This window comes from Jaculus jaculus, chromosome 16 (genome assembly GCF_020740685.1).
Source record: "Jaculus jaculus isolate mJacJac1 chromosome 16, mJacJac1.mat.Y.cur, whole genome shotgun sequence".
Lineage (NCBI taxonomy): Eukaryota > Metazoa > Chordata > Mammalia > Rodentia > Dipodidae > Jaculus > Jaculus jaculus.
Window position 1 is genome coordinate 24,358,809 of NC_059117.1, and position 15,178 is coordinate 24,373,986.

The 15,178-nt window shown below is 38.4% G+C and overlaps 1 protein-coding gene across 3 annotated transcripts in view; it reads right to left on the reverse strand.

Moving 5' to 3' along the window:
• Immp2l (inner mitochondrial membrane peptidase subunit 2) overlaps window positions 1-15,178 on the reverse strand; it is an 872,509-nt gene that overhangs the window by 206,729 nt on the left and 650,602 nt on the right. For 2 of the 3 annotated variants that reach the window (XM_045135523.1, XM_045135522.1), the window contains exon 6: window positions 14,840-14,942. The exons of the other annotated variant lie outside the window; for it this stretch is intronic. In XM_045135523.1, coding sequence (XP_044991458.1) covers window positions 14,840-14,942 — 103 coding nt within the window. The remainder of the gene's footprint in view (window positions 1-14,839; window positions 14,943-15,178) is intronic. 3 annotated transcript variants of the gene reach the window in all.

The window sequence follows — 15,178 nt, forward strand, 5'->3', positions numbered from 1 at the left end:
TTTCCACCCACAAAGTGTTTCTGGTTGGATGTTTGTCCAGCAATACAAAGGTAACTAAACAGTAATTTTTGTTTAAAAGTCAAGCTAGAGTGAACTGACATTGGTATAAACATTCTACATTATTATTTCAGTAACACCGATAGATTTCCTTTTGAAAATACATTAATTTTGAAATATACATATGAGAAATTAATGTATGTGTGTAGATATTGTATGTATGTGTCTGTGTCCATGTGTTTTGAGACATGGTCTTAAGTAGTTCAGGCTGTCCTCAAACTCATTATGTAGCCGAAGATTTCTTGAATTGCCTAACCTGCCTCCTCTACCTCTCTAGTAAGGATTATAGGCATGCACCACCAAGCCTGGCAAAATAATTTTAAATAAAATTTTAAAAGAAAAATAATAGAAAAAATAATTTAAATGTGTGTTTCCCTATTAGTGACTTAACTATTAAAATATTTACTTACAGGACTGGAGGGATGGCTTAGCAGTTAAGGCATTTGTTCAATTTCCCAAGACCCATGGAAGCCAGATGCACAACGTGGCACATGTGTCTGGAGTTCGTTTTGAGTGGCTGGAGGCCCTGGTGTTCCTGTTCTCTCTCTCTCTCTCTCATATAAATAAGTAAATAATAAATATAATATTTAAATATATATATACATATATATGTATATATATATGATACACATATGTGTGTATGTATATATATATGATTTCTCCTTCTCATGAACACCCACATTATAGAAATTGCCTGTCCCTTTTGGACTGTTTGAGAACTTTAGAAAAATAGCAGAGAAAGCCTGCAAAATTAGGGTGGTGGGGGAAGCTAAGGACCTGTTGGCAAGGATGTCAAGTGTAACAGAACAGAATGTTAACACAAGAATCCTGCCTCTAGTCTTCCTCTCAAGTAAGGGAAGCAAATTTGATCATTAGGATGAAGCGCAGTTCTCCTCAGCCAACATCACCTGAGCATATCTCAAGTACTTTCCAAAGCTAAAAAATGTCCTTGGCAACATTACTATGTTTATTTGCCTATCTTTCTGCCTCTCGTGATTAGTTTTAAGGACTGACACATCAGACATCAGAGGTGAGCACTGAAAAGTTTGTTGTTATAGCAGGTGAATTGCTCTTATATGCAATTCCAGGAAGCAGAATGCAAAACACAATGACTCAGTTTTTGGTTCGTGAGAATGCTCACATCAATGTGCCTTTTCATGTGACTGTCTCCACAGTCTAAGACCTAATCATCTCACACTTGAACTATTATCACATCATTGCATTCTCTACCTACAGCTTATTTCCAATCTAATCTTTCATTCATAATTTTCCCAAATCAGCATTGCTAAGGATGCCTCTTCTATCTCATTATTCTCCTTTTCAAAAATATTAATGACTTCAGAGATTTCTATTCAATGCTCAAATTCCTGACCTTCAGATTCAAGGCCAAACATAATCCATCCTTAACCCAGCTTTCTAATGTTTTCTATTAACAATTCACAAGATTAGGGATTGACAAAATTTTTATTAACAGGCCAAATCCTAAGTATTTTAAGATTTGGAGACCACATGTTTTTGGCACAAGTTCTTAATTGAACCCTTGTAATGAGATAGCAGCCACCGTCAATATGAAAAGCAGAATGTAGTTGTGTTTCAGAATAACTTGACTGACGATTGACTGATTGATTATTTTTACTTTTGCCAAAACAGGTCTGAAGTAGACATGAGCTTACGGCTATAGCTAACCAAACCCTTCTACAGAAGAATGTTTTCTCACATACTCATCATTGTGTCAAAGAACAGCTATTCAACTGTTTCCTCTTGGGGACATGGGATACAGACTTGGCTTCATGCCAAGTCTCCTCCACACACATAAAATCACCATGATGATGTCCTATCATGATCAAGCTTCACCTCAGTCAGGGAGTCACCTTTCCAGGGTGAGTGAGGAGGCAGAGAGGGTCATGTAAGAAGGAGAAGTGACAACGTGTGCCAAGATACAGAGACTCAAGTCCCAATGGTGAAATTAAGGACTAACCAAGGCACCTAAGGGCATGGATAAGGGCAAAGATGAATCGACACATCTTGCAAGAGGCAGAATCAAACGGCCTTTAATGCCACCCTAATGAGGTAAGTCTACTTTGTTTTCAGCCCTTCTCCCCTTCACCATGAGCAACAGGCGCTGGTTTTGATTGCTATTTTATATGAAAAGAATCCTAGCTGGGCGTGGTGGCGCACGCCTTTAATCCCAGCACTGGGAGGCAGAGGTAGGAGGATCACCGTGAGTTCAAGGCCAGCCTGAGATGACACACTGAATTCCAGGTCAGCCAGGGCTAGAGTGAGAACCTACCTCGAAAAACAAAAACAAAGCAAAAAAAAAAAAAAAAAAAAAACCCACAAAAGAATCCTGAAAAATTCCATTGGCTAACAAGGTTGGTATTTATTATTATTATTATTTTTGATTGTTTCCTCTAGGTAGGGTCTCACTCTAAACCAGGCTGACCTGGAATTCACTATGTAGTCTCAGGGTGGCCTCAAACTCACAGCGATCCTCCTACCTCTGCCTCCCGAGGGCTGGGATTAAAGGTGTGCGCCACCACGCTTGGCTTTAACGAGGCCTTTATGTACTTGACGTATGTGGCAGCTGTTGCAGAAGTAAACTCCCATAACTGTTCTCACAGTTCTACTTATTACTTTTGATACTTGTCGTAGCATACTAATGAAAGACAGCAGTTTGGAATGTTTTTCTATCTCTACATCTTTTCTCTTCTTGTGTTAACTAGCACTGGCAATGACCTTTAGCATAAAGTAGTATAAGAGACGAGAGTAGCAGGGAGAGATGATGGCGTCAACACGGAAGAGGGACTAAATGGAAAGAAGAGATTTAATAGAGAGAGGACTGGGGAGAATGGGGTTGGTTGGAAGGAATTGTCATAGTTTATGTATTTACACTTTGGAAGTTGCCAATGAAATGTTTAATTAAAAGAAGAAGAAGCTGGATATGATGGCACACACTTTTAATCCCAGCAATTGGGAGGCAGAGGTAGGAGGATCGTCGTGAGTTCATGGCCACCCTGAGACTACATAGTGAATTCCAGGTCAGCCTGGTGCTAGAATGAGACCCTACCCAGAAAAAAAACAAAATAAATAAGTAAATGAATAAAAATTAAAAAGAAAACAGTTATGTAGACACCAATGATATCTCAGAATATGATAAAAGCAAAAATCCCAGTTCTTATGAAAATTATAAGAGCTCATAAAATTGCTAAATTAATAACCCTGCATATTTTCTACTATATCTTGACTCCTGACCCACTGTCAGTAAATATACACTCCTAATAAAATGAACATGCTTAATCCCGAAACTAAATGGCCCAGAGGAATACTATCTGCCATAGAATGAAGTCTAATGACAGTTCTGCTGACATTCTCCCATCTGAAAATGAAATCATGTGGAAAATGATTTCTACACTAGCAGGATAATTAAGACAAAGCACAAGACGTGATCTGGTAGAAATGGAAGCTGAGTGGCCCTGCTCTTGGGAGCAGTGGCAGAACTCATTTCAGTACTGTACTGTGCTTCGATATTCTCTTTGTGAAATCATGTATTTTTTTGAAGTTGTCATATACAGGAAAAAAAATCCAAACAATGGTGAAGCTAATCCTGATAGACGCTCTGTTTCTTTTTGCTTTCTGGGGATTACTTGGCTTCAAACATTGCTCCAGAGATGCCTGTCTTCTGAGACTTAGCTATCTTTGCGCACACAGATATTTTCATTACGATGACACTTCCTTTAGTTAATTTTTATATTTTCATGCAATGCATGCCTTGGGGTAAATCAGTCCAATGAAAATTGTATCTTCAAAAATGTGTGGGGTTGCTGGTTTCTAGCACTTTCAAAGGGAAAGTGTGAGAAACAAACAATAGAAATCCCCATGGTTATGTATGGTTTTATGATTTCAAATTATCTTTTTTTCAAGAAAATATAGATTATTCTTATTGTAAACAAAGCTGCTTAATAAAGAAGCATGTTCTATAAATCAAGAAGAAAATAAAGCCAATTAAACTCGAAGCAACATTGTTCATGGTGTGTGACTAGAACACTTCACCAGGATCCTGTCAACACAGTGTAATAATCTTTTTCTTTGTTTGCAAATGGCTGATTTTAAATAAAAGCTGCTCCAACAGCTCTCGAGAACTTATGCGAGGAAACTGCTACACTTCAACAATAAATAAAATGAAATGTCAATTCATTCTCAGAAGTCCACAAGATTATTCTGTATTATGTAAACAGAATATCTTCAGCACAGTAGAAAGCCATTAGGTGTACTCCAGGCATGAGCCACTCCATTCACAAACTTGCAGCCTCTGGAGTGCTTTACATAGAGCAGGATTTTACCAAAAACATCAGGGTTTGCACTGGTTTCAGAATATGTTATTCTACTAAATTTCTCATAAAAGACTTCACAGGTTGTTATGGATTTTAATAAATAAATGCACTGTTTTTCTAAGATGCCTCTCATGTCTCCACCTGGAGTATTTATGTCACAGCATAGACAACCTTATTGTGCCTCCCCTCTGATCCATCCTTCTTCGAGGACAGGGTTGCACCTTAGTCTTTACTGTATGTGTTGACTATCAGTGGCTCATCCTGGGCATCAAATTTCTAGTCATGCTATTCAATATTGAAGAGGCTCATGGGATCAGCACACCCCTGATTATCCATGCTTAGAGTTTCTGCTCTTAAAATTTGTGAATGTTTTACATTTTCCTCCATACTACACCCTAATACATGGTTTCAATAATATATAAAAAAAAAAAATGTCATCACTTCATTCTTCCTCCAGCTCTAAGAATCTCATTCTACTTGCTTTGGTCTTTAGTCATATATTGCTTTTTTAAAATAATAAAAAAAATTGTATTACATGAGGAAATTTTTAAGACAAGTAAGACAATATACATAATTTCCAAAAATGTCCTTTTTTTGCATGTTACCTAATTTAGCATTCTCTCCCCAGTTAATGTAATTCTTGTCTCTCCTGATCCACTCCCCTGAGAGGATTCACAGGCCAAAAGGAAGGTGAACATGGGGAGAAGCACAAACTGTGTCCCAAAAGCAGAAACAAAAGGTTTTATAGGACACAAAAACAAGATCTTTACTTTTTGTTTATTTTTTTGCCAGCTTCTAATAAGTGCAAAACTCTTCTGAATCATGAACTTTAAAAGGAATTCCAGGCAGTCATGATGGCGCAAACTTTTAATCCCAGCACTCACTCAGGAGGCAGAAGTAGGTGGATTGCCATGAGTTCAAGGCCACCTAGATTACATAGTGAATTACAGGTCAGCCTGGGCTACAGTAAAGCCCTATCTCAAAAAAACGGGGTGGGGGGGGGTGGGGGGAGGAGGAATTACATATAATTTCAATTTAGGTTTCCCTACATTGTTATATTTCATCACTTTCATGAGACTTCAGCTCTTTTTATGAAGAATATTTCTAGTGCTCATTTTTCTTAATCCTATCTCCTAAAACATACTTCTCTCAACATTTTTCTAGGGGATAATATTTTATTTAATAAGGTATTAATGAAATAATATTTATATTAGCTCTTTTCCAAGTGACTTGGAACAAAAAGAATTTATACATAATATGTCATTTCCATTCTTGGGGAGAGACAGTATATCATGATAATTTCTGTGCTCAAATTGTTCAGTTCTGCTTCATGGACCCTGAACACAAATTGTTCACAAGGTGACAGTGAGATCACAAGCCTAAAAATGAAATGAACTTACACATCTTGGAAGCGTACTTTTGCCTTGAGATGGCTAAACCAAAAGTTTTTCTTCTATCTTTTGATCAATGTAGTTAATTTATTTATTTTAGATACTCAACTAACCAGTTCTGGTTTCTTTTTAGATTCTGGAATATCTATGATGACATATTTCCTTATGATAAACCACTATGCAGCACATGGAAAATTACACAGTGGCTTATCACTTAAAGCTGGATAAAAATGATCGAAAATCTTCAAGGACAGAATCTACACAAGCTAAGTGGAGACCATGGGAAAGACATGTCTGTGTTTTCACCAAAAGGAACGAATTCATCTGATAGCAGCTGAAATATAAGCACTGAAATGAATATTTATAGGAGATGGAGGAAAGAAATGTTGCATACATTTTTAATTGATGGAAGAATCAGTTAATCTGAAGAACTTTAAAAATTACTATTTGAAAATTTGAAACTAGAACAGCTTACATACAAATACAAGCACAAAATTTGCTATTTCTATGTTTCCATCATCACTTCATTAGTATCTGTAGTCATCTGCTACCTCTGAATGTTGGCAAAAAACTAAATATGACTATTTTAGGAAAGATACTACTGTTATCTAAGTGAAATAGGGGTGGTCCAAGGAAAGAGCCTATTTTTGTTCACAAAGCCAAAGAGTTACAACTAGACACACTTTGATAACATTCCAAGCAATCAGAAACCAACATGCCAGCCTCATCAGATATATCTATATTATGTGATTTGGTATTCATATGCTCTGAACACATCTAGGTAATTATCACAATTTTAAAAGAAACTTATACTTCTCGCATTAGAAATCTAAACTGAAGCCATAATTGAAAATTCATATTATAAAAAGATATTGTCTATCATTGTACAATGATTCAGGGTTTAACATAAAGATATTTCATAGATACTGCTACACATCATTGAAACATTAAGTATCCAAGTACATCAGTGATACTTTTACCACTGATCATATCACTAAAAGCCAGATTTAATCTTACATGCCACTTGCTTTTAATCAATTTCATGCTATCATCAAACTATAGGTTTTCATGACTGCATAATAGTTCCTCTGGATAAATCATATTTCACATAATTACAATTTTACTTTGATCTGCTCAGGTTGTTTGATTACAGAACTGGGGAGATGGTTCAGTTAATCAAGTGCGGTCATGACAGCATGAGGACCTGGGCTCAAATCCCCAGTGCCCACATCAAAAACTTAAAAGCTGGGCGTGAGAGCATGCTCCATTACTTCCAAAGCCAGGTAGATAGGGAGTTCTGGAGATTTCTGGCTATGTAGTTTAGCTAAATTGGTGAGCCCCACGTTCAGAGAAAAACCCTCTCCTAAAGAATAAGTTGGGAGCTGGGCATGGAGGTGCACACCTTTAATCCCAGCACTCAGGAGGGAGGCAGAGGTAGGAGGATCGCTGTGAGTTCAAGCACACCCTGAGACTACATAGTTAATTCCAGGTCAGCCTGGACCAGAGAGAGACCCTACATCAAAGATAAATAAATAAAGGTGGGGAAGCATTGAGGAAAAGATAACTTCTAGACTTACCAGAGGCCGTGCACAGACCTGTGCCCATGTACACACATGAGCATGAGCACAATCAAGCTCCACAAACACTATTCTTTGTGTATATATGTGTGTGTGTGTGTGTGTGTAGGATAAACGTAGATTAGACTCCTCCTTCTAAACATGAAAAAACATAAGTCCATACAAGTTAGGGAACTGGAAGCTCCATAACCAAGATTATCATCTACTCTTCCATTTTATTTTGTGACTTGTTTGTAAAATTGTTTCTGGGATGGAGAGATGGCTTAGCGCTTAAGGCACATGCCTGCAAAGCCTATGGGCCCAGGTTCAATTCTCTGTACCCATGGAAGCCAGATGCTCAAGGTGGTGCATGCATCTGGAGTTTGTTTGCAGTAGTTAGAGGCCTTGGTGTAGCCATTCTCTCTCTCTCTCTCTTTCTCTCTCTCTCTCTCTCTCCCTCTCTCTCTCCCCCTCTTTCCAATGACACACAACTCTTTCTCAAATAAATAAGTAAATAAAAAAACAAGGCAGTTACTACTAGTTTCTTCCCATAATATCTTCTTCATCAAATCAGAGTGTGGATATGGAAAAACAAGCTAGAAATTATTCTTTTCCTGTTACAGTGTGTCCTGTTATAATAACTTATTACTAGTATTTTTAAAAATCATTATCAGTTAACCTTTCATTCATAAAGTTAATCAATTCCTTCTTAAGCCTACATGTAGTTTCAACAAGTCAAATAAAAAAGCAAATAAGTGTATAAATACACAAGATATAAAACATAAACCTGAAATCAACAGAATGAGACATTCATTTTCTTTAGTAGATTACAACTAAGCATTTACTTCAGTGAGCTGTTATGATTACCAAAAGGCAAAGAGGTAAAAGAAAAAATGCTCCAAGTAGTGGTATGTACTTGTGAAGTTATACTGGAGACAAATGAAGGGCAAAAGTTTAAATTCTGCAGACAAGAGAAACAATCTAGGTAATTCTGACTACCTTTAGACAGGTTGTCAATGCCAAAGAAATACATTACTGAATTCCAAGTGAATGAATCAAAACCTATCTAGAAAGCCTAAAGTTTATTAACCTTGTATGTATAATCTCAAAGTGTGCTGATAGGTAAGCACAATTTTCATCAGAGAATTTTAATAAAAACATAACTTTCAGACTGTGTTTATAATGTATAAAACTTGGTTTGTCATCTTTAGAATTAGAAAAACACTCAAATAACTAACAAGTGAATTTGATTACCATTGGTTAGTAGAAAATGCATTCAGAAATCATTATCCTCTGGTAAAGATTCCGGATGGTGTTCAACTGGAAACCAAACACTTTTTAAGCCTAGATAAGAAGATTCTGAATGGAAGGCCAGTGTGGGGTACATAGGAAGAATTTGTCTTAAAAAAAGCAAGCAAACCAATCTAGGAGCATCAGTCATGGTGGTGCACTGCTTTAATCCTGGCACTAAGGAGGCTGAGGTAGGAGGATCACTGAGAGTTCAAAGCTGGCCTGAGGCTACAAAGTGAATTCCATGTCAGTCTGGGCTACAAGACACCCTGCCTCAAAACACCACCATCACAAATCCAACCAACCAATAAAACAAACTAATCTCTCACTCAAAGATGACAGCTTAGCTTTAAGTTTAGTCAGTTCTTTTTTTTTTTTTTTAAATTTTTATTTATTTATTTGAGAGCGACAGACACAGAGAGAAAGACAGATAGAGGGAGAGAGAGAGAATGGGCGCACCAGGGCCTCCAGCCTCTGCAAACGAACTCCAGACGCGTGCGCCCCCTTGTGCATCTGGCTAACGTGGGACCTGGGGAACCGAGCCTCGAACCGGGGTCCTTAGGCTTCACAGGCAAGCGCTTAACCACTAAGCCATCTCTCCAGCCCTTAGTCAGTTCTTAAGACCTGATGGCAACATCACTACGAATAAGCTTTTCTGTCATAGATTCTGCTGGAGCGGAACTACAGAGTTCATTCCAAAACTGTAACCACGTGTGTTAAAGCCCATGAAACACAAATAGGTTGACACCTGCCATGGCGCATGCTTCCCTGCATTCTGGCCATGTTACCTCACTTAACTTTGCAAATAAAAGTGATACTAGTTCACCGAATAAAACTGTATACCTTGGTTCAATTCATGAATCAAGTCAGTTTGGGGACTGGGGAAATGGTTCAGTAGTTAAAGGCACTGGCTTACAAAACCTGATGGCCTAGATTTAATTGCCTAGCCACCAACCTGAAGCAGGAAGGGCATTCATTTCCAATAGTGTGCTTGTGCATGCATGCGTGCACACATACATGTAAATAAATGAGAGATTTAAAAAATACATTTTTATTTATTTATTTGACAGAGAGTCAGAGAGAATATGGGCATTCCAGGGCCTCCTGCAAATGAACTCCAGATGCATGTGCCACTTTGAGCATCTGGCTTTATGTTGGTACTGGGGAATCAAACCCAGGCCATCAGGCTTTGCAAGCAAGTGCATTTAACCCCTCAGCCATTTCTCTGGCCCAAATACTTATTGTGTGTGTGTGTTTAATTTTTTTTGTTTGTTTGTTTGTTTGAGAGTGACAGAGAGAGAAAGAGGCAGATAGATAGAGAGAGAATGGGTACACCAAGGTCTCCAACCACTGCAAACCAACTCCAGATACATGTGCCACCTTGTACATCTGGCTTACATGGGTCCTGGGGAATAGAGCCTCAAACCAGGGTCATTAGGCTTCACAGGCAAGTGCTTAACCACTAAACAATATCTCCAACCCATTTTACTTTTTTGAGGTAGGGTTGAAGAAGAATAGGAGAAAGCCAGCTTCTCTTAGGCAGTTCTACTTAGAGACTGAACTCGAGAGAGAACCAGGAGATGCCACCCTACATGCCACCTTACCATCGCACAGGAACAGAACTCATTTCTTATTTACAGCGCCCCCTGTTGCCCAGTCTCACACACTACCTAGACAGAAGGCCCAGGTGGGCAATCTCTGGGATCCAACTTCCAAATCTACACACCAATCAGGTCTTTCCCTTGCATATACAGGCTCTCATTTTCTTTCCATCTAGCCTTTTCTCCTCTTTGCAGAGATCTCTCTGGATTCCCTTTCAACTTTGTTTGAATACACATGAGTCTGGATTTCCCTAACTCAGCTTGGTTGGGTGAAAGGAGAGGGCAAAAAACTGTTTATTTTCTGCCTACCTCTGCTTTATAGTTCGGGGTAATTTCTCACTTTGATTACATGGACGATTTTCCTCTGGTCTCTGAATCTACCACGTGAATATTTACCTTACACTCAAGGTCTACCACGTGGGAGCTCCCACTAACTCCAGGCCTGTGTGATTTCTCTAAACGCAGGTAACCATGAGGATAATTCTCTTCATTACTCATTTCTCGTCTGGATTTCTTGGTTTCTGCTTTGATATTTTTCCTTGAGCCTCACCATTTGCCCTTGTCACGTCCTTCCATGGGAAGCATATGGCAGGTACCATGTGTGCTGCTTCTAAGTCTCTCTACATATACACCTAAGTTCTGTCTTCCATATGCTTGCAGCTCTACTAGAATCTTTCCTTGAGAGCCTCAGTTTAATTCCCCTCCATGTGCTTACAGCTTATAGCTCTATACCACTGCCCTCCCCCAAACCTCAATTTCTTTTGAATGAACCTTATAAATTATGCAGTATTTCCACATGAGAGCATGTTTCCAATGTCCTACGTGTTTATGGCTCTGCTCTGGCCTTCCTGCATCCCAGCCTCCCTAAAATAAACTCCACAATGTGTGTTTTCACCCTAAACAAACTTAGTAATTCACAATTTATCTTTCTCAAGTCCATCATTATCAATTCTTTGCTAAAGGTAAACAGAACCCAAACTTGGGGTTTATAAATTTGGGGGGCCCATCCTGAACCACAAAACCTGCATCAGGGTTTTGCGCTCGCTCAGGCTGACTCTGTAGTCTCAGGCTGGCCTTGAATTCATAATGATCCTCCTACTTCTGCCTCCTGAGTGCTGAGATTAAAGGCATGTATACATTGCCCAGCCCAAATAATAATTTTTTAAAAGCCAGTTTGCATAAATATTTTTCTACCTCCCCAGTGAAAAAGAATCACTAGATTTCAAAACACTTTTATGCTTCTGACTCAGATTACTGATTCCTTTACAATTAACAAGTAGATTTTACTTAAAAACACATTATAAACCAAATGCCATCAATGCATTTTCCAATGTCTTGTATGCCATAGTTTCTCAATGCCATCAACACAAAGAGATTGTCCTACAAGTATGATTCTTTTCTTCTTCTGGTATTTTAAGATTAGGTGGCATAGGATGTTTTCACATCTGTTACACTTTGGACATTTTTTTTAAATTTTATTTATTTATTTATTTATTTGAGAGCGACAGACACTGAGAGAAAGACAGAGGGAGAGAGAGAGAATGGGCGCACCAGGGCTTCCAGCCTCTGCAAACGAACTCCAGACACGTGCGCCCCCTTGTGCATCTGGCTAATGTGGGACCTGGGGAACCGAGCCTCGAACCGGGGTCCTTAGGCTTCACAGGCTAGCACTTAACCGCTAAGCCATCTCTCCAGCCCCACTTTGGACATTTTTATGTTCACAGTTCAGTAGTTCATGACACTAATGTTTAGTGTGATGCAGGGTGTGGATAACAAACTAATTTGCCACATGTTAATCTTTGCACAGGTTAAGCCTGGGGACATGGAAAACTGTGCACCTTGGGTGGAGCCCCCAGGACACAAGGAACTCACCAGCCTGTCCAAAGATTTCCTGATAAGATAATCAAGAGCCAAACAACTCTGGATCTGAGCCGACACAGTAATCTATCATATCTGGAATACCTCAAAAATAACAAATACCTCAATTCGGCTGAGATGCCCCATAGCATCTATCCTCTTTACCTTTGATAAAAGCTGCAAGTAAGTAAAGTCATTCCAAAATAATCTCACCTTTGGACTTTATTATTAGGAACAATGTAACACATGCAGCTGGCAGTTGATAAAGTAACATTTTTAACATTTTGTTTCAAAATTGCTATTCGAACTACTTAAGTCCCAAGTAAAGCTAACTAATATTTCACTGTGGATTTTGGGAACTATATGATATATACAAATAATATAAGTGAAAGAGAAAACTATCTTTGGAAATTCATTCCTTTCAAGTTCCTACTAGAGTTTTGCACAATAGATACTTGTACTGCAACATAAGCAGCCTGAAACTTTTCTAGCATCTCCGGTCTTTGTCTCATTTTGTGGCAGAACTTAGACTCAAGGATATTTTTTAAAATATTTTATTTATTTATTTATGAGAGATAGATAGATACAGAAATAGGCAGGAGAGAGAGAGAGAGAGAGAGAGAGAGAGAGAGAGAGAGGGAATGGGCATGCCAGGACCTCCAGCCACTGCAAACAAACTTCAGACACATGTGCCCCTTTGTGCGTCTGGCTTATATGGGTCCTGGGGAGTTCAACCCAGGTCCTTTGGCTTTGCAGGCAAATGCTCTAACCACTCAGCAATCTCTCCAGACCCTCAAGGATATTTTTATTCAGAGATATGTAAAGGCTTTAAAATTGGTTTAACATCACTATGATTAGATAAAAAAACAACAACAACAACTAGGAATAGTGTCCTAAAAAATTTCCCACATAATGCCAGGCGTGGTGGCGCACGCCTTTAATCCCAGCACTCAGGAGGCAGAGGTAGGAGGATTTCCATGAGTTCAAGGCCACCCTGAGACTACAGAGTTAATTCCAGGTCAGCCTGGACCAGAGTGAGACCCTACCTCAAAAAACCAAAAAAAAAAAAAAAAAATTCCCACATATTCATTCATTTATTCAACACCAGTTCTAATATTATACCTTTAGTCAATGTTGAATCAAAATAGCTATTTCTTTTTATGGAAAATAATTTAATAGAGCATTTTTACCATTCAGTCTTCTTCAGGGAGGATGGACAATCTGGCAAAAATAGCTATTTCTCTAGTGAAAAAAATATTGGCTCCTCATAATGTGTTCAAAAATTATTTTATTACAGACCATCATCTTTTAATTCTAGACAAAAATCTGGAATATATTTTTCACAAGCATATGTAAAGGTGTTTTATATTGCCCTATAATAGAAATATAGCTTTAGGAAAATCAAATGGAGGAAGCCAAGCTTTAAAACAAACTAGGCAATTAGGAATCTGGTGCAGGTTCCATTAGCTAAAAGATTCTTAAATTTAATAATGTGCTATTGAGAGATTCATAGAAAATTTCAACAAGCATTCAAAGTGAAAAAAAATCCATGAAGTATCAGTATAGTCACACATTGAATGGAATAAAAGCATGGAATAGAGTAGGTCTGTATTTCTGCTAGAAATCAAACACTAATAGAATGTTATTTATGAATAACACTAGAACATGCCACCCCCAAACACCCACTCTGGAACAAGGACTACTCTGAGTTAAAGATACTGGAAAAATGGCAGATATATGGAGGACATACTATTTTCCCCCTTTCTTCCTGAACACAGGAGATGAAACCTTCAGGTGAAAGCAGAATGGTCTCTACCTGAAGACAAGAAAAGTTCCTCAATGGAGAGTCATTACTGAGAAAATTTAAAGACTATGTTAAAGTAATTGTCTTCCTTTAGCTTCTCAACATAATTCCCTTACTTGCCTGTCATTTCCCATTTTTGTTCAGACAGTTACAAAAGTAAATAGGTTTCACCATTTTTTTTTAATTTTATATTTTTCATTTCTTTATGAAGTTTCCTGTGCCACATAAAACTAACATTAAAGTTATATATATTTTTCATATTTTTTGCTAATTTGTTTTCTGCAAATTCAATTGTCAAGCTAAGGTGGACCTTTCAGGGAACAGAGGTAAATTGTGTACCCCCCCCCAAAAAAAAAAAGATTTCTAGTGCTCTTGCACGGAACTAAGAGAACTTATATCTATATGTACTATATATTTACAAATAACAACAACAAAAACATAGCTAGAGGGCTAGAGAGATGGCTTAGCAGTTAAGGCACTTGCCTATGAAGCCAAAGGACTAATGTTGGACTCTCCGGATACCCATAAGCCAGAAGCAGAGTGACACAGGCCAGCCCGGTTGCACATGCTTACAAGGGGGCACACGTCTAGAGTTTGATTACAGCGGCTGAGGCCCTGGCATGCCAATCTTCTCCCTCCCAATCTCTCTCCCTCTCCCCCGCCCTCCCCCCCAAAAAATAGCAAGACAGCACTTTTGTGGGACCAATCAGCTGGCTGGAAACATCTGTCCACACTTTGTTAAAGTGTTTTAAGTTTTTTTCCCATGAGACACACACACTTTGATTACTTAAGTCTCTATGATCTTTAAAAGGGAATTTCCAAACAGAAAGTGTCCCAGCACCAAATTCCTGAGCAGTCTGGGTGAATGCCAGAGTCCACTATCTGTATGACATACTCTTGTTCCTACTTTTGAAGTCCGCTTCCATCAGCAACAAGATGTAAGGTGACTCACCGGCCCGAAAGCATTACTATCAAAGCTGTGTCCGTGATGGTCACCTTCCACCCACATGTGACCACGGGGGACTTTGACAAACCGGTTCTTGTGTCCAATGGTTCTGGAAATAAACAGGGAGACCACTGATATAAAAACAAAAAAGTGATAGAACAACAAAGCTTATAAGGGAAAAAGCTAAAAAGACAAGATAAAATAGTTACCCTGAAACTACCTCAGATTCCTTCAAAGTAAGATGGGGCTGTTCCCATAAACCAATCCGGTTTCTCTTTCTTATATTTCTGTAACTAGAAATATTTTGCTAAAATAAAAACACTAGCACTAAAATATTCTTTGCTA